General features: G+C 42.7%; 1 protein-coding gene across 1 annotated transcript in view; it reads left to right on the top strand.

Annotated features, from left to right (window-relative positions):
• The window catches only part of MXRA8 (matrix remodeling associated 8), a 72,620-nt gene that overhangs the window by 37,714 nt on the left and 16,052 nt on the right, over positions 1–18,854 (top strand). Inside the window, exons 2-8 of the mRNA XM_040427915.1 lie at positions 4,355–4,378; positions 8,773–9,078; positions 10,502–10,603; positions 11,376–11,837; positions 13,418–13,576; positions 13,895–13,925; positions 14,836–14,912. Coding sequence (XP_040283849.1) covers positions 4,355–4,378; positions 8,773–9,078; positions 10,502–10,603; positions 11,376–11,837; positions 13,418–13,576; positions 13,895–13,925; positions 14,836–14,912 — 1,161 coding nt within the window. The remainder of the gene's footprint in view (positions 1–4,354; positions 4,379–8,772; positions 9,079–10,501; positions 10,604–11,375; positions 11,838–13,417; positions 13,577–13,894; positions 13,926–14,835; positions 14,913–18,854) is intronic.

The following is an 18,854-nucleotide window of genomic DNA, read 5'->3' as shown; positions in this document are numbered from 1 at the left end:
AATCGGTAGTATCCCTCACATAGGATTTAGCCTCTACTGCATATGGTCTTAATACTTTATCCAGGAAGGTGGCTGCATTGGAGAATACGGACCCTATACCTGACACTATCGGGCGTCCAGGGGGGTCCCTTAATGCCTTATGTATTTTCAGGAGGACATATAGTAGAGGAGTCACTGGATTCTGTGGTACGAGATAGGTATGCAAGTTCTCATCTATCAGGTCATTTGCAAAAGCATTATCTGCCGATAACCTGATTTTGCGTGTAATAGCCCATTTCGGGTCCTGACTCAATGGTCTGTAAACTTCTGTATCTTGTTCCTGTCTCATAACCTCTGATTTATATTTCTCAGTATCCATCACCACAGTGGCTCCTGCCCTCTTGATGGTTATTTCTTTCCTGTTCTTTAATGATGTTAAAGCTACCTTCTCACCTCTCGTCAGGTTTGAGATATTAAGACCCCCAGGATGTTTCTTGAGTCTCTCTACCCCCGACCTGACAAGGGAGACAAAGGTCTCAATAGCCTTATTGTATATAGGAGGCTGGAAATCACTCTTTAGAAATAGGCCCACATTTTTCAATGTCATCATTTCTTTATGAATCATTTCATTGCCTATTGGTACTTGTTCATTGAAACCCCATTAAAGGTACAGTATTAAAGGAATGCCAAATTGATGTACCCTGACCACAGGGATACCGGAGTGATCGCATTGTCTCCCTGTCTAAAGTATATTTTTAGCTGGTGGATTCCCAGAAGGTTTGCTGCTAATATGATCTGGCATCTGGTAACTGGGCAACCAGAAGTCAGGTGATCGGCAGAGAACATGTGAGATACAGCGTCATAGTGACACGGGGTCAGGTGATTGGGTCATGTGACCGGAGGTGTGTCTAGACAACCGCGAGATGACGGGACCCAGAAAAAGTGTTCGCCTTAGGGCAGAAGTGTGGGATGATGTCAGGACGCATGCACATTGTGAATAGAAGGACACCAATCGTTTAGAATTTGCCGAAAGGAAATTTGAGAATGAAAGTCCAGGGGATGCTCCTGCACCATGGGGCACGGTATGTGAATATGATAAGTAACTGCATGAAGGTGTAACTGCAGATTGAGAAGCAGGAGGGGTTAACGAGGCGGGGAAAGATGTAACCAATGAGAGGTACTATAATGGTATTTAAATGTTCACTATGGTGGTACTGTATTGTGAGCTTGATAAAGACCGCAAGGTCGAAACGTTGCTGTGACTAGGTGCAATAAAATAAGGAAAAGAACAATATCTATCGGAGTGCCATGGCTTTATATCATTTTCTGACGTTTACGGGGACCAAGAGACCGGGATTCGACTCTACCGGCACCGCCACAGACTGGAACAGCTGGAAATCCAGTGAGTAGTGCTGTCTTATTGTTACATTCCACTATGTAAGTCCCACAAAGTGACTGAACTTGTCCTTAAAAAAGTGGGTTTGCTTCTAACTTCCTGAAAAAAAAAAGACATTTACAAAATGATGCCAACATAAAGTAGACATATGGGGAATATGTAGTAATAACTATTTTATGAAGTATCACTATCCGTCTTAAAAGCAGAGAAATTCTAATTTTGAAAATAGCTAATTTTTCCAAACTTTCTGCAAATTTTGGATTTTTTTTTATGCATAAAGGTAAAACGCATAAACACCAATTCACCACTAACATGAAGCACAATGTGTCACGAGAAAACCATCTCAGAATAGCTTGGATAAGTAAAAGTGTTCCAAAGCTATCACCAGATAAACTGACACGTCAGATTTAAAAAACTGGATGTCGCTTGAAGGGGGTATTCATTCTGTGGGATATTGTCAAATCATGACCGGCAGGTGCGCCCTGGAGTTGAGAAACACTGGTCTAGTGGATGGAGCTGGTCACTGTAGCGCTGCTCTTATTCACTTCAATGGAAGCAGTGCTACTTGGGACCAGCCGATTGGCAGGGGTGCAGGGTGTCGGACCCTATTGATCTTGTATCGATGGCCTATCCTGTAAGATTCCTGAAACTCATATTGAGTATTTTCATTTACAGATATATCCAAATCAATTCCATTTCATATAGTAAAGGGTGAAAAATAAAAACATAGGCCTCATTTATTAAAATTGAAAGTGTGACCTTGTTGCCCTTAGTAACCAATCACAGCATAGCTTTCGTTTTTTTTCAAACTGCTCTAGAAAAATGAAAGCTGCACTGTGATTGGTTGCTACAGGTAACAAGGCCAGTTTTTCTTAAACAGTATTGATAATTAAGAAGAGTACAATATTGGTATGGTCCATAGCAGCCAATTAGGTCACTATGTTCATTCCCCGAAATGAACTAGAGGAATTATATCTGCAATTTGATTAGATGCTATAGGCAAGACCTGCATTTCTATTCATATAAAGGTCTCAATGGCACCAATTAGGAGTCTGAGTACTGTGTTCAAATTGGTTGCCATAGGAATCAACACTATTTTTTTCTTTTCTATACATATTGACATTCCTTATACAACCAGCAGTTAATGACTGCTCTGTTATTACGTCTCGGTCTTCCCAATGCTTTATTATAGCAGTGTAAGCACATTGCAGAAAAATGCTAATGAAATATAATTATAGGATAGCTAATGTACAGCATCATCTTACTTTCTACAGCCCACTCTGCCCTCCACAGAATTACAACCACATCCCTACATTTTGGCAGCTGAGCCTAACATTGTAAAAGCTCAGTTTCTTGCAGCTGTGAATATTATTTTATCATAAACTTGCAGCACATGGCAAAGTAACCACTGCAGACATTCAATTTAAAGGGAACCTGTCACCAGTTTTATGGTGTCCTAACTAAGGGCAACATAAATAAGTGACTGATTCTCTTAGCAAAATGCTGGGTCACTTTCTTTAATTGACCCAGTCAATCTGCCAACATCTTGTATTGAAAAGCTCCAGCTCATAATGATGAGCCATGAATATTTATGAGCTTCTGACTCTTCCCGCCTACCTGCTGCTGATTGATAGTTATTTTCCATATGAATCAGCAGCAGGTGGGCAGGGGAATGGCTATAGTTCTGAATGAAATAAACGCTGGACTCAATGACATCACGCTGGACTCAAATCAGCTCATTAGCATGCGGCATCTTTGTGTGTATATTATGAGGTAACCATCTGTCACACCAGTAAGTGAATACATCTAAGGCACTTTTTAGTAGTTAATGATTGTATATAATTTAGTTAGATTATAATCAAATATCCACATGACAGGTTCCCTTTAAAGCCAGCATCCGGGCTTTATAAATTTAAAGCTAAAAATGTTTCATTGATTTCTGTGGGAGGGTGTTGTGGGCATGCTCTGTGCCATATGCAGTATTCATTGTGCAGGGAGTGAAAGGAGGCAGGTGGAGCAGAGCTGTGTCCGTCCCCGGCTGTAAATAGGTTGACACTTTATCTGTCTCCTTATGACTGGCCCCGATGTACACAGCACAAGCTGAAAAGTGACTGTGACGATTTATATGGATTTCAGTGGAGTAGCCAGGAAATAGCTAAAGGGAAGCAGGCCCACCTGGCCTTGGTGCGTGATGAAGACTCAAGGGCCACTCTACTACATAGGAAATCACCAGTATTATAAATAGCCCATTATGTTACGGATTTTGCAGTGGGGGAGCTTACCGTTACGTCTCTGGTTGTCACAGTAAAGTATTATGAGTAGAGATGCTTTGCCGAATTTTAGAAAATAATTTACTTTGTGACGAACTACTTCGTCACAAAGCACATTTCTATGTAAATAGTGGATGAAATGACAGGGAGCGGTGATTGTGCTGCTCCCTGTCATTGTACCCCTCAAATGCGTGTTTATACATGATCACGGCATCTAATAGCAGTAATACAGTGTAAAATAAAAAATAAATCCATTACCCTCATCCATTTGATCGTGAAGAGCCAGCTGCCGCCATCTTGATTGAAGATCTAGCGTGAAATCTGTAGGAGGAAACGGCACGAGCAGTGCCGTCTCCCGTTTCTCTTCCTGCTCTGCTACTGCTTTGCCATATACAGCAGCGGTGCACATGCATGCCGTTCTCATCATACAGCTGACCAGCTGGGGTCCAACACCCGGCACCTGAGGATAGGTCATCAATATTAAAAGCCCGGACAATATCCTGTTTTGTACAATGAGTATTTTTGCACTGTGTTGCATAATATATGACACAAGAATTTTGTAAAATGATATTGTTAATTTTTACAAAATAATAAAAATGTATCTGATTTAAAAAAAAAAGCCCGGACAACCCCCTTTATGTATTGTAAAAAACTTGAGATAAATGTACACAAAAGGCCTAACACTTCTCTGTTTTTTTTTTCCTTTCAGGTCCAGTTGCATATCTCTACTCAGGTGAGAACCTTCCTTAAAATACTGGTTTGATCCCACATTGGCTTCATATTTTGGACACTTTTCAAAAGTGATGTGAAAAGGGTACATTGTAATATCATCCTGAGTAGTGTTGAGCGCGAATATTCGAATAGAGAATACGAATATTCTAAATAACGAATATATTCGCTATATTGCTATAACTTTGTTTTTTTGAATATTCGTCATATTCTAAAACACGAAGTTATAGCAATATAGCGAATATTTGTGAAATACACATATAGACTGCAATTTAGCTAATATAGTGCTATAGTATTTTTTTTTATAGTGTACATTTTTTCCAAATCTGAACTTAAGAGACAAAAAAAAATCAGACAAAAAAAAAAATACTATAGCACTATATTAGCTAAATTGCAGTCTATATGTGTATTTTACGAATATTTGCTATATTGCTATAACTTTGTTTTTTAGAATATTCGTAATATTCTAAAACAAAAATATATAGCAATATAGCAAATATTCGTAAAATACACATATTAGCCATAGCCATAGCCAACCAATAGGAAAGTTGCCTTATACAGTTAAAAGAAAATCTCAATACGCAAATAATTAAATCGCATATTATTTGTGATAAATAGAATAATGATGAATATTCAATTTCGACCAATATAAGACAAATATTCAATCGAATATTCGCGAAATATTGCAAAATCGAATATGGCATGACTAATCCTGAGCCTATATGGTGGTATTATATGGGTTGAACTTAAAGGGTTTCTGTCACTCCGCAAAACTCTTTTTTTTTTTTTTTTGATAGTTAGATTCCTCATAGTGCGATATAGGAGAATATAATGCTCTTACTTACTTTCATGCGGCCGATTCTTTATAAAACGAACTTTTATAATATGTAAATGAGGGCTCTACCAGCAAGTAGGGCGTCTACTTGCTGGTAGCTGCTGCAGAAATCCGCCCCCTCGCCGTGTTGATTGACAGGGCCAGCCGTGATCTCCTCCTCCGGCCGGCCCTGTCAGTAATTCAAAAATCAGGCGCCTCGCGTCATTCGGCGCAGGCGCTCTGAGATGAGGAGGCTCGTCTCCTCAGCACTCCCTCAGTGCGCCTGCGCCGATGACGTCTTCTCTTTCGGTGATGTCATCGGCGCAGGCGCACTGAGGGAGTGCTGAGGATACGAGCCTCCTCATCTCAGAGCGCCTGCGCCGAATGACGCGAGGCGCGCGATTTTTGAATTACTGACAGGGCCGGCCAGAGGAGGAGATCACGGCTGGCCCTGTCAATCAACACGGCGAGGGGGCGGATTTCTGCAGCAGCTACCAGCAAGTAGACGCCCTACTTGCTGGTAGAGCCCTCATTTACATATTATAAAAGTTTGTTTTATAAAGAATCGGCCGCATGAAAGTAAGTAAGAGCATTATATTCTACTATATCGCACTATGAGGAATCTAACTATCCAAAAAAAAAATAATGAGTTTTGCGGGGTGACAGAAACCCTTTAAAATAACTGTCTAGAAATGGCAAGTGCCTTAATGTTTTTTGTAATCTATCGTCCCATTTAGAAGTGAATAAAACTGGATCCGCTTTGAGAAGGGGTTTGATATCAAAAGTTCATATGGGACCTGCCACCTTTTGCATATTTACCAGTCCCCTTTCCAAATACTTTTTGGCCATGTGTCCAGGTTTAAATTGGAACCAGAAATTGAGAGGAAGCTTCTATGCATCGGTGGAGACTCAGTCATCGTAAAGCCCAAATACCCATCTGTTTCACTTTGTTATACACAGTCCTGTAGTGTTTGTAGTTGAAATTCCATAGGATTTTTTAGATTAAGCTTTTTCAATTCCAAATCTTTTCTTTATAACTGCAGGAATAAAATTTGATGAAGAAAGCAAAAGTATGTGCATTGGCAAATTCAGTATTTTTATAGCTTGGCTAGACCTGGAACGTTTTCCTAGAGATGTTAACCTCTTCTATGAAAGTCAGGATATGGATTTAAAATGGGTTGTCGGCATTAACCAACATAGAACATTCCTTCGGATAGGTCATCAATAGAATATCTGGGGGGGTTTCCAACACAACTAAGGCTACTTTCACATCTGCGGAACTGGAATTGCCAGATGCAAACCGAATGCCCGCCGGCCCCACGGGGTCTGCTGGAGATCCAGCCGCATTCTAGCAAAAATGCAGAGAATTGTCTGGACACAAACCTGCATGCTGTGGTTTGTGTCCGGGCAATTCCATGCATTCTCTGCTGGATCAGACGGCGGATCTCCATGTCGCAGATGTGAAAGTAGCCTTATATTAAACTGATCAGCTGGTTCGGTCAGTTGCCGGCACCAAAAACTACACAGTGGATGGAAGCCTTTGTCCACTGTGTAGTTTCTAGGCGTTCCCTTGAATGGGAGCTGAGCTGCAGTACCACAGCACAACCAATACACAGTGAACAGAATCCTGTGCTTCCGGCTCCATCTACTGTATCGTTTCCAGGGTCAGTAGACTGATGGGGGTAACGGTACTTCCACCGATCTGACCTATCCTGAGGATAGTACTGTACATGAAAATTCCTTTAAGCTGACAGAGGGGTTCTCTCACTAATGGGGCCAATCTCTATTATTTATAGCCGAGTGATGTCTTGCACCGACATATGCATTGACATCCACGGTCAAAAATTACTGTCAAAAGTCCATTGATTTTAGATGTGCAGCAAGAAAATCTGGGTACAAAATGCACTGCACTGTTTTAAGTAGCAGTGATATGTGCAAAGTCTGCAGCAGTCATGTTGCAAAACTTCAACTCTCATCATGCTCTGATAGCTGCAGGCTGTCAGGGTATTCTTGGAGTTGTAGTTTTGTAACAGCTGGATTACCACAGGTTGGCGAACACTGGCCCATAACATAGCCTGGCCATAAAAAAAACTATCAATTTCTTTAAACCAAAGAGGTGTAACTGTAGAGGGTGTAGAGGTAGCAGTATCACCTTGGCCCTGGTGCTTGAGGGAGCTCAGAGGCCCTTCTGACACAGATTTTGCATTGGAGTCCAGGAGAATCAGGTTGCAACTAATTTATCCCGTATCCCAGAATCCACTGTAAAACGACATCAGGCTAACACATAATTGCTAAATGATTAATAGTGATTTTAGTGAATAATATGAAAAATAAAGCACTATATGTAATTGTCTACAGATAATAAGCAGAGATAACATGTATACAGAGTTAATAAACAGTCACTTAGGGCCCATTCACATGGTCGTGGTGCCGCCGTGCCCCTGTTGCGGACTGCCGACTGTAATCCGCAGATACACAAAACATGGACCCTAACCATGTGAACTCCGCAACATGGTGCAAACCCATTGACTTCAATAGGTCCGCGATCTGCAAGATATACAGCAAAAGATAGAACATGTCCTATCTTTTGTGAAATGGAAGCATGGACCCAAAAGCCCATGTAAGGGCTTCTGCGTGTTTTCGTGGACTTCTGGGTCCGTGACTCCACCCTGCAAAAGGTAGTCTTATCTTTCGCCGTACCTTGCAGATCACTGACCCAGCGAAGTCCATGGGTCTGCACCATGATGCAGAGTTCACACGGCTGGTGCCTGTGCTTTGTGGACCCGCGGTTTGCAGTCCACGACCCGGACACAGTGGCACTACAGCCATGTGAATGTGCCCTTAGCTTCAGGTCAGCTCTTGGCAAGCTCTCATTGTGCATGCCAATACTCAAGATTTTATAGATAACAGAGAGAGATTAGCGCGTTTTGAAGTTGTCTTAGCTTACTACAAAGTGCACTGGACACTCTAGAATGGGCACAGAACTTCTAATGTTTCCTAAAGGGGTTATCCAAACCTGTAAACCATCCCCCCCCAACAATGCCCAGGCCCCACATACAGAGAATACTTACCTGTTCCCGACACTTGAGTCCTTCCGGATCCCTCCCTGTCCGTCGCTGCATCTCTGTGAAGCAGATCACAACATCAGCCGACAGGGGCGCGCAGCCAATAGTAGGCCACGATGGTGACCTGCCCCATTGCGTCACGAGTGACGTCACCCATGACGCAAGGGGTGCAGGTCGGCTGCACGGCCTGCGATTGGCTGCACCCTCCGTCGCCAGATATTATGATCTGCATGACAGGAAAATGCAGTGTGTCTGTGGAAGGATGCGGAAGGACACAGGCGTTGGGGACCAGGTAAGTATTCTCTGCATGAGGGGCCCAGATATTGGAAAGGGAGGTGTTTACAAGTTTGGATAACCCCTTTAACGTGTGTGTGCTATTAGCTACAGAAGTACTCTCTAGAATGCAGACTTGAATCTAATTTAGAAATGTTTTCCAGTGGTAGAAGCAATAATTACCCTTGCATACAAAGACAGACCAAAACATCTTAATGAACTAATTCCTCAATATTGTCTCTATAGTGCCTGCCAGCCAACAGAATCCCGAGAGTGTGGTCATATCAGTATCTAACATCAGTGCACCATCTGGGTCCCAGACTCATTTATCATGCCACAGTAACCGCATGGTGTGGACACAGGACAGCCTTAAAGACAGGCAGAGAGTTGTACACTGGGATCTCTACAGCAGTCAAGGAGTGTACCGAGGAGAGCGTCTTCTGGACATGTTTTCTGCAGGGGATCAACGCATCTACAGTGGATACAACCAAGGACGAATCATGGTGTCAAATTCGGCCTTCCAAAGTGGCAATTTTTCTTTAGTGATAAAAGGTATGACAGCATCTAATCCTGAAAGAATCTGTTATTTTGCCCAAAATACACAGAGTACAAAAAGAGCTAGTTTGGGTGCTCCGCTGTTCCTTCTTTCAGCTGAGATGGGGGTACCAGGAGTCAGACCCATAATGATCTTATATTGATGACCTATCCTAAGGATAGGTTATGAATATTTAACTTCCAGAAAACTCCTTTAGGCACCTCCTTATAAACCTAGATCACCTATTTCCATTATTGATAGGACTGGGTTGATGCCGCTAATGATCAGACTGACATGGTACCTTCATACATCACCCCATTGCCTTGCCAACAATTAGGTGACAGATTAGCAAAAAAGGTTTTATGCCAGTCAGGTCAACAAATTTGTGGAGACTGGAGGTGGTAGGACTTTTTTTTCCAAAAACTAACACATATCTGTACAAAGTTTGTGTGTGACTTTGCTAAGTCACAATACCAGACAATAACTTATAGGCAAGTGTAGTGTATTTTTGGAAGAAAGTTGTTATAACAAAGTGGATGTGGATTCGCTGTGTCACTTGAACAGATGTGGCTTGGGGCTGCTCCTAAGGCATTATCTAAGTGGCCCCCCGGTCTTCATCCTCTAACCCTGTACAGGTCTGGACGCTGCAGGGGAATCACCAGGCTATCACCTCTTGGAGTACTCTGTGTTCAAGTGACAGCTGACCCACAGAGATATTGTTGTGGAGGGAACAGGTGAAACTGTAGTCCAGTAAACACCCAAAGGTCAGGGCAGACAGCTCAGGGTCAGCATGTAGAACAAGTTAAAGTCAGGTCAGGCTGCGAAGGGTCAATTCCAGAAATGGGGCAGAAATCAGTACACAGAACAAGCAAATGAACCTATTGCTCAGGCACCTTAAGTACCCCAGGGTAGGCAGCCATTGGTTGGGGAAGATTAGGGTGCGCACAGTGGCCCTTTAAGAGAGAACACACCAGCCTTACAGGCTGTGTGATGCATGCTGGCAAGAAGCAGGCCTCAACTTGCATGGGAGGACAGTGTTACTGCAGTGGCTGGATCAGGGAGAGAGAGACGCTGATAAGACCAGAACGCCAGAGCCTTTGATACTATGAAGCAGTAAGCAAGGCCGAGGCCATGCCCACCCGCCAGAGAGGAGTGGCAGTGGGCACGGACCGTTTCCATAACAGCAGTCATTTTTGTTTTTAATCCAATATAAAAAGAAATAATCTCCAAGGTGGATGTCTTCAGATGTGGTGACTTTGTGTTGTATTGCATGTATTTCTCAATGGCTTTGTTTGTTGAAGAAAACAGACATATTGTTCTAAACCCATAAACCTTTAGATAAAAATTACTTATTTTTTTAATTTGAGAAATTTATTTAGTACAGAAATATCTGAAAATTAACAACTAACCATAACAACTATATTTTGATCTTCCATAAAGCTGTATCCATGAGCGATCAAGGACTGTATTCATGTAACCTACATCATCACTACTGTCACCTGGATGAGACGGTCAGGGTCCAGCTGAATATCACAAAGTCAGGTAAGGAAGGACAGGGACTGATCCATCACAGGATCCAAGTTCTTATGCATTCTTTCCAACACTAAAGCTGTAGTATCGGGATATTTCCCTTTTCACATTAAAGGGGTTTTCCGGGATTTTAATATTGATGACCTATCCTCAGGATAGGTCATCAATATCAGATCAGTGGGGGTCCGAAACCCGACACCCCGGCTGATCAGCTGGTTAAAGAGAAGTCCGCGCTCCATGCGAGCGCAGCCTTCCCTTCAATGTTTACTTGCTTGATGTCGACAGCGCAGCGGTGAGCATGTGTAACTACATGCCATCCCATACACTTCTATGGGACAGCTCCTTCCTATACACTTGTATAGGAAGGAGCTGTCCCATTGAAATGAATGGGATGGCTTGTACAGTAGTTATACCTCCACGCCACCGAACTGTCCATGGCGAGCAGGTAAACAAACAAAGGAGGCCTTTTCTTCAACCAGCTGATCGGCGGGGGTGCCGGGTGTCAGACCCCCCCACTGATCTGATATTCATGACCTATTCTGAGGATAGGTCATCAATATTAAAATCCCAGAGAACCCCTTTAAGATAAGCTTAGTAGTGGGCTCTGTTAGCAGGTGCACCATACTTCCAGTTGTTAGTTCCTTGCACTCAAGCATTGAATGCCTGACAGAATAAGTTAGGATTACCGTCACTGTTGAGATATTGTATCTGACTCATGACTAAACCGGCTGTAGACATCATAATCGTACTTTTACAAGGATATCGTGTATGTTTCTTCTCTCAGAACGTAGGGTGAAGATGTACTGGGATGGCGAAAAGGCTGTTGTTGTTGCACTTGTTGGATCCAATGTTGTACTTCCCTGTGAGAACTGGAACCACATATGGACTGACCGACATCGTGAAGAAGACCAGCAAGTGGTGCATTGGGATCGTCAAGCTCCAGGAATCTCTCATGACAAAGCAGACCGTTTGATTGACATGTATGCTTCAGGGGAGAAAAGGTCATATGGTCCCCTCTTTATCAGGAGGAAAATGAATGTGACTGATATGGCTTTTGCTTATGGAGATTTCACACTTCTCATATCAGACTTGACAAAAGGAGATGAAGGAACTTACTCCTGTCATCTACACCATCACTACTGTGGTCTCCATGAACGCAGGATTTTTCACTTAACTGTCTATGATCCACCAAAAGAACCCCCAAAAATAGAAGAACCCAAGAAAACTATCGTAGCACCTGCTGCAGGTAATATACCATATGATTCAAAATGTGTAACAAAAATCTACTTATGGCATATACTGTACGTTTATGATTATGGGTCTTCAGAAAATAGCTGAATGAAGCACTTAGCTATTCCCAGAAGTAAATGGAGAGCAAGACAAGCCAGCGCAGGCACTCCCCCATTCACCCCTAAGACACTTCTGAAAATATATGGCGCTTGGTTATTTTCAGAAATCCTATAGCGGCAAATGCCATGGTGCCTATGCATGCACGGTTTGCTCTCTGTTCACTTCAGAGCTCCGTTTTTGAGATAGCAGAGGTCCCAGAAGTGGGACCTGCACCTATTGTCATGGCATATCCTATTGTTACGCCATAAATAGCCCAGATGGGACAACCCCTTTAATCCATCACTGTTAAGGTGCTCATACACAATACAAGAAAGTTAGCTGAACCCACTGATTTTCGGAGGGATGACCAACTATCTAAAATATGATGGTTTCCTAACTGTCCCATGACAACTTGATGGACTTTTGTCCTTTTCCAACCTTAACAGCTATGTAACAAATATCAGTAAACAGAAGGATTGGACATGGTGGGTTCAACATGCTTAATCCTTTGGTTTTGTGCTAAATGCAAGTGGTGGGAGACTGACAAGACGTGTGTGCTTGATGCAGTGGGGAATGGGGGGTGAGTTTATACGAGGATGAATCCGCACTCTGGCTGTAGAATTTATTCATTAACTTTCCGAAAAGACAAATGCAGCGCTGAAACCTCTTCCTAGGCCATCTAACATCACCGTACATCGGTCACATGGTCTAGTTAAGGCTCAGCTCCATTCAAGTCGAAGGGTCTGAGTTGCAATACGAAGCACAGCTGCTATACGATTTTTAGCGCTGTTTGGTAAGGCCCCTTTCACACGAGCGAGTATTCCGCACGGGTGCAATGCGTGACGTGAACGCATAGCACCGGCACTGAATCCTGACCCATTCATTTCAGTGGGTCTGTGTATATGAGCGTTGTTTTTCACGCATCACTTGTGCCTTGCGTGAAAATCACAGCATGTTCTATATTCTGCGTTTTTCACGCAACGCTGGCTCCATAGAAGTGGATGGGGCTGCAAGCAAGTGCAGAAGCGATACATTTTTCACAGATGGTTGCTAAGAGATGTTGTTTGTAAACCTTCAGTTTTTTATCACGCACGTGAAAAACGCATCAATGTGCATTGCACCCGCGCGGAAAAAAACTGAACGCAATTGCAGACAAAACTGACTGAACTTGCTTGCAAAATCACGCATTTTTAACTGAATGCATCTGGAACGCATCCGGACCTAATCCGTATCGCTTGTCTGAAAGGGGTCTAAGATCCCAAGAGGCTTCTGCACTCACCGCTTCCCGAAACAGCTGATCAGCTGTTGTGTTGGGATTTGGACCCTCGACAATATGATATTGATGACCTATCCACAGGATTAATTTGCAGATAACCCCTTTAACACCCTGTCCCATAAATGTCATGGGTGTCTAAGAGAATAGTGTGATAGTACATCCATGCTATAGATCCCCCTTCTTTCTCACTGATTTCTAAGGTCTAATTTTCATATCCGCAGATTCCAATACCATCCGGGAACATAAAGTGATCAATGTAATAATTCCAGAAAACAGACATCACTTCTTCCAACAACTCGGATATATCCTGGCAACCCTTTCCCTGTTCCTTCTCCTCCTCACAGCTGTGATCCTCATCACTCGCAGACATCGCAAGAAAGGTAAGTGTGACTTCCAAGATGTGACACGTAGCTCCTAAGGCGAGCGGCCTCATGGGGCCAAGTGTCTGAGGTGTTATGTACAAGGATATACGTTGTACCTCTACATGCTGCTTGAAAAGATCATTTTCAATGTAACCAAGTCCAAATATTGGCTGCAATCTACAAATACTAGAGAAAATAAATCAATATTGTTAAAAGGTGCATGAGTCGATTGGAATGATGCAAATTGTGCCAAAATTCTTCAGTGCAGTGTAATGCTTAATAGTCTCCAAAAAGTGGAACTGTCAAAAAAAGTTGTTTTTTTTCTTTTCTTTCTAGGCTATGCATATAACTTGAATAAATCTCAACGGTACGTATGCCGTTTTTATTACTTGATAGATAAATTCTGAAAAAGAAATATTAATATCCTAATGCTGTAAAGGAGAGAAATGAGGATTTTCCTGTGGATGTCATGGCTTTTTCCTGCACAAATTCCTTCCTATGTGGACACACCCTTAAAGGGAGTCTGTCACCTAATCTGATCAGGGTATAGACTCTTTGACCCTTATTACAATGGTACCTTTCTTTTCTGTGTCCCTCGTCGAGATCATGAAAAAGACACTTTTTAAGCATATGCAAATGAGCTTCTGCAAATGCCCAGGGGGCGGCGTTACTGTCGCAAGTGCCCAGGCCCCTCGGTGATGTGCCCAGAAAAACAAACCTCTTTCAGCCCTCTGGCCCGCCTTTCTTTCCTATTATCTCCTCCTCTACCTCCAGCCGGCGGAAGTTATGAGCAGCACCAGAGGGCGGCGGGGCGGCAAGTATCAGCGGAGTGCTCTTTAGTTGGCAGGCGCATGCGCAATATGAAAAGCTGTTCCTCTGCCCATAATGGGCAAAGCAGTGCGCATGTGTGGGCCTACTGTGGGCGAGATCTGGGAGGCAGAGGAGGAGGTAATAATAGGAAAGAAGGGCAGGACAGAGGGCTGAAATACGTGTGGTTTTCTGGGCACATCGCCGAGGGGCCTGGGCACTTGCGACAGTAACGCCGCCCCCTTGGCACTTGCAGAAGCTTATTTGCATACTTTTAAAAACTTTATTTTTCATGATCTCGACGAGGGACACAGAAAAGAAAGGTACCATTGTAATAAGGGTCAAAAGAGTCTATAACCTGATCTGAGCAGTCTAAAACGCTCAGATTAGGTGACAGGCTCCCTTTAAAGAAAATTGTGCGTGTTCTATCAAGTGATACTGATGTTCCTACGGTATATATTTTTTTGTAGGAAAGACGTTAACATGAAGGAAATTTGTTTGAGACCTCCTGACCTTATTGAATACAAAATGGAAGACGTTCGATTCGGTAAATAAAAATAATAATGTGCAATTCAATTATGTGTTAAAATACTTTTCTTAAGTGAAGAACAGATCTGTAATATGTTATACCATGCTTACAGTCAAGCAGACAGAACCTTCTTAGGCTTACAGCCGGTTCAGACCTGAGCGTTTTACAGCGCGTTCCAACGCGCTGTAAAACGCTCAACAAGGAGAAACCAATGCTTCCCTATCGGTATGGTTCTCACCTGGGCGTTTTACAGCGCGTACGATCGCGCTGTAAAACGCCCGACGCCCCAAGAAGTTCAGGAGCTTCTTTGGGGCGTAGTGTCGCGCGTTCCCGTACATAGACTTCCGGGAACGCGCGACACTGGGCGTTCCCTTGTCTCTGTATGCGTGATTGCAAACGCCCATACAATCGCGCATACAGAGCGTACGTTCAGTACGCTCTGGTGTGAACCCAGCGTTAGTTCACACTTCAGGAGTGGGTCAAAACCACTGAACAGGTGAAAATCTTTCCATTACACCTTATCTCTTTAGAGCAGGAGTGCACAACCTTTTTGGTCCGAGGGCCACATTGTCACATCGCTCTATTTCAAGGGGCCGCAATGTACACAGGCCGATGTAAAGTGACTGGGGAGGAATGATCGCTATTACAGTCATTCCTCCTTCATTTAGTTACATTGACTATCAGTAGCACATCCCTGATCACAGAGAGATGTGCGGCACGATTATACCGCCAGTTATCATGAGTGAGTGTCCCTATGAAGACGTGTTTCTAGTAATTGACCTGAGTATCTCGCTGCTGGCCCTGGAAAAATACTAACAGTGGCCCCGTTTTGTAGTCGGGTACAAATTGATGGAAGTCCGGGCCAGCAATACCATATTGTAGCACATTATACATCACCAAAAACTCTCACTGGCCGGCCGTGAGGAGGGCCCAGACGGCCCCCCCCCCCCCCCGGGAAATTTCCCTGTGAGATCTATGGCTAATCCGCCCCTGGCTTAAAGGGATTTACCAGTAAAAATTTATTTTTAACAAGCTCTTGCAGCATGGCCCCTGAAACCGAAGAGTTATACTTACCTGCTACCGGCGCTGATTACACCTGTCAGTGCATGGCCACATGTACCTCTGCAGCCAATCACTGGCTTCAGCGGTGATGTGGCCACAAGCAGCGTGTCACTGCTGCAGCCAGTCGCAGGGCGGCATGGAGCAGGGAGGCAGAGCGGCATGGAGCAGGTAAGTATGCATCTTCTGGTTCAGGGGTCACGCTGCAGGAACTTGTTCATAAATCAGTGATTTCCCTCACTGCAGAGGCCGTGCTCCCTGGTTATTACCGCCTCCTGCCAGTTACAGTCGCCCTGCAATAACCAGTAATCACTTTCTCTTACTAGTGGGGAAAGCGCTTATTGGTTAACACTTTAATAACCAGGCCTGAAAAGACACTTTTTTGTGTTTTTGTGCACCTGGTGGTTCGAACGGTTGTAACTTTTTTATGTGTTAGGACTACCAAAATAATTTTTGCAACAATTTTTCCCTTGACAGATAGGGCCTTATAATTTATTTTTTAGTTTTATTTGGGGAAAACTGCACAAAACATTTTTAAAAAGTATTTTTTTTTCAAACTATAGCTCCTTATTCTTTAAATATGCAAAGTGACACCAAAATAAATTATTATAATTAATTCCCTATTTTGTGTCTGTCGTTTTGTTATATTTATATGTATAGTTAGTTTCACATGGGCGATAATGGCAACAGTTTTGGTTGGTGTGGGTGTTTTCTCTTTTATGTATTGTATTATTTTTTTATCTTTTTTAACTTAATTTTTAATATATTTCTGCTACAAATAATATCCCCCAAGAGGTCATAAAAAGACCTTTGGGGGGACACTGACACTTTTTGTGAATTTTTCACTCTTTCCCTTTTATTTATTACTTTTATTTGTATTTTAATAATATTTTATTGTATTTTTTTTTATAATTGGTTTATTACTTATTATTTAAATATATTTTTGCCACATAATATCTCCCCCAAGAGGTCATAAAAAGACTGTTGGGGGACAATGAACACTACTATTTTGCACTTTTTTATTTTTTTTAATTTTATTTGTATTTTATTATTTTTTTAATTATTTTTATTTTTTTTTTAAATTTCAAATATATTTTTGCCATATAATGACAAGGGATCATAAAAAGACTGTTAGGGGGCAGTGAACACTCTTTTACTTAGCAATTTTTCCTTTTATTTTTTTCCTTTAATTTGCATTTTATTTTTTTTATATTTTTTTTTTTTTGCCACATCATATTTTTTTTTTTTTATTTGTGATTTATTATATTTTTTCAAATTATTTTTTTACTTGTTTAATATATTTTTTCCCCATAATTTGTCCCCAAGAGGTCACTGAAAGACCTTTGGGGACACAGACTTTTTTTTGCACTATTTCCACTGTAACTGGGGCATCTAAAGGAGCCCCAGTTACAGGGGAAACCAGCCTGCGGTGGGGGCATTGTACACAGGCAGAGCTGATCAGGTCTCCTAACCCTGCAGCTCTGCGCTCCTCTGCCGCCAAGCCGGGTCCACCCTACATAGCGCTCACCTGTGTGAGGAGAAGGCAGAAGCGCTGATAACTGCTTCTACCTTCTCCTCGGCTCCCCCGCTGTCACTGACAGCCGACGACCCGTCCTGCTACAGTGCAGGGGCAGGAGCTGTAATGATCCATTGTGTGGCGCTGCGGGCAGAAACACAGCTGATTTTACGATCAGCTGTGTTTCTGTCTAGGAGGACGGGGGCCGCAAATCTTAGCTCTGGGGGCCGCAGGTTGTGCACTCCTGCTTTAGAGGTTCCACTTCTGGTTCTGGTTGGAAATCACCGACCAAAACACTGAATTGTAAACTAGGCCTTAGGGCTCATGCACACGACCGTATGTATTTTGCTGTCCGTAAAAAAAACGGATCCACAAAAAATGCAGATGATGTCCGTATGCATTACGTATTTAGTGGAACAGAACAGCTGGCCCCTAATAGAACAGTCCTATCCTTATCCGTAATGCGGACAATAATAGGACATGTTCTACCATTTTGTGGTACAGACATACGGAAATGGAATTCACAGGGAGTAACTTCCATTTTTTTTTGCAGACCCATTGAAATGAATGGTCCAGCATACGGTCCACAAAAACGGAACAGACACAGAAAGAAAATATGTTTTTGTGCATAAGCCATTAGGCCACTTTCACACAGTCAGTGTTTGGTCAGTGTGTGATCGGTTATTTCCATCAGTGATTGTTAGCCAAAACCTGGAGTGGGTCAAAAATACAGAACAGGGGCCGATCTTGTCATTATACCTGAGCACTTTGGAGGCTCCATTTCTGGTATTGGCTAACAATCACTGATATAAATAACTGACCAAATCACTGTAGTGTGAGCTAGGCCTGAGGCCTCTTACACATGAACGTTCTTTTTTTTCCCGTTAACGTTCCGTTTTTTGCGGTCCGTATACGGAACCATTCATTTTAATGGGTCCGCAAAAAAAACTGAATGTATTCCCGTATGCATTCCGTTTCCATATTTCCATTCCGTTCAAAGATGGAACATGTCCTATTATTGTCCGCATAACAGACAAGGATAGTACTGTTCTATTAGGGGCCAGCTGTTACGTTCCGCAAAAAACGTAATGCACACAGATGTCATTCGTATTTCTTGCGGATCCGTTTTTTGCGGACCGCAAAACACTGAAAAAGCCATACGGCCGTGTGCAATAGGCCTTGGGCCTCTTTCACACATCAGTGTTTTGGTCAGTGATTTTGATTAGTGATTGTGAGCCAAAACCAGGAGTGTTGGCTACAGAGAAATAAGGTATAATGATAAGATCTATTTGTATCTGTTCTGTATCTTTGACCCGCACCTGTTTTTGGCTAACAATAACTGATGGAAATCACTGACCAAACACTGACTGTGTGAATGCGACTTT

The sequence above is a fragment of the Bufo bufo genome, chromosome 1 (genome assembly GCF_905171765.1).
Source record: "Bufo bufo chromosome 1, aBufBuf1.1, whole genome shotgun sequence".
NCBI classification, from domain to species: domain Eukaryota; kingdom Metazoa; phylum Chordata; class Amphibia; order Anura; family Bufonidae; genus Bufo; species Bufo bufo.
This window is presented reverse-complemented; position numbering and strand designations above follow the sequence as displayed.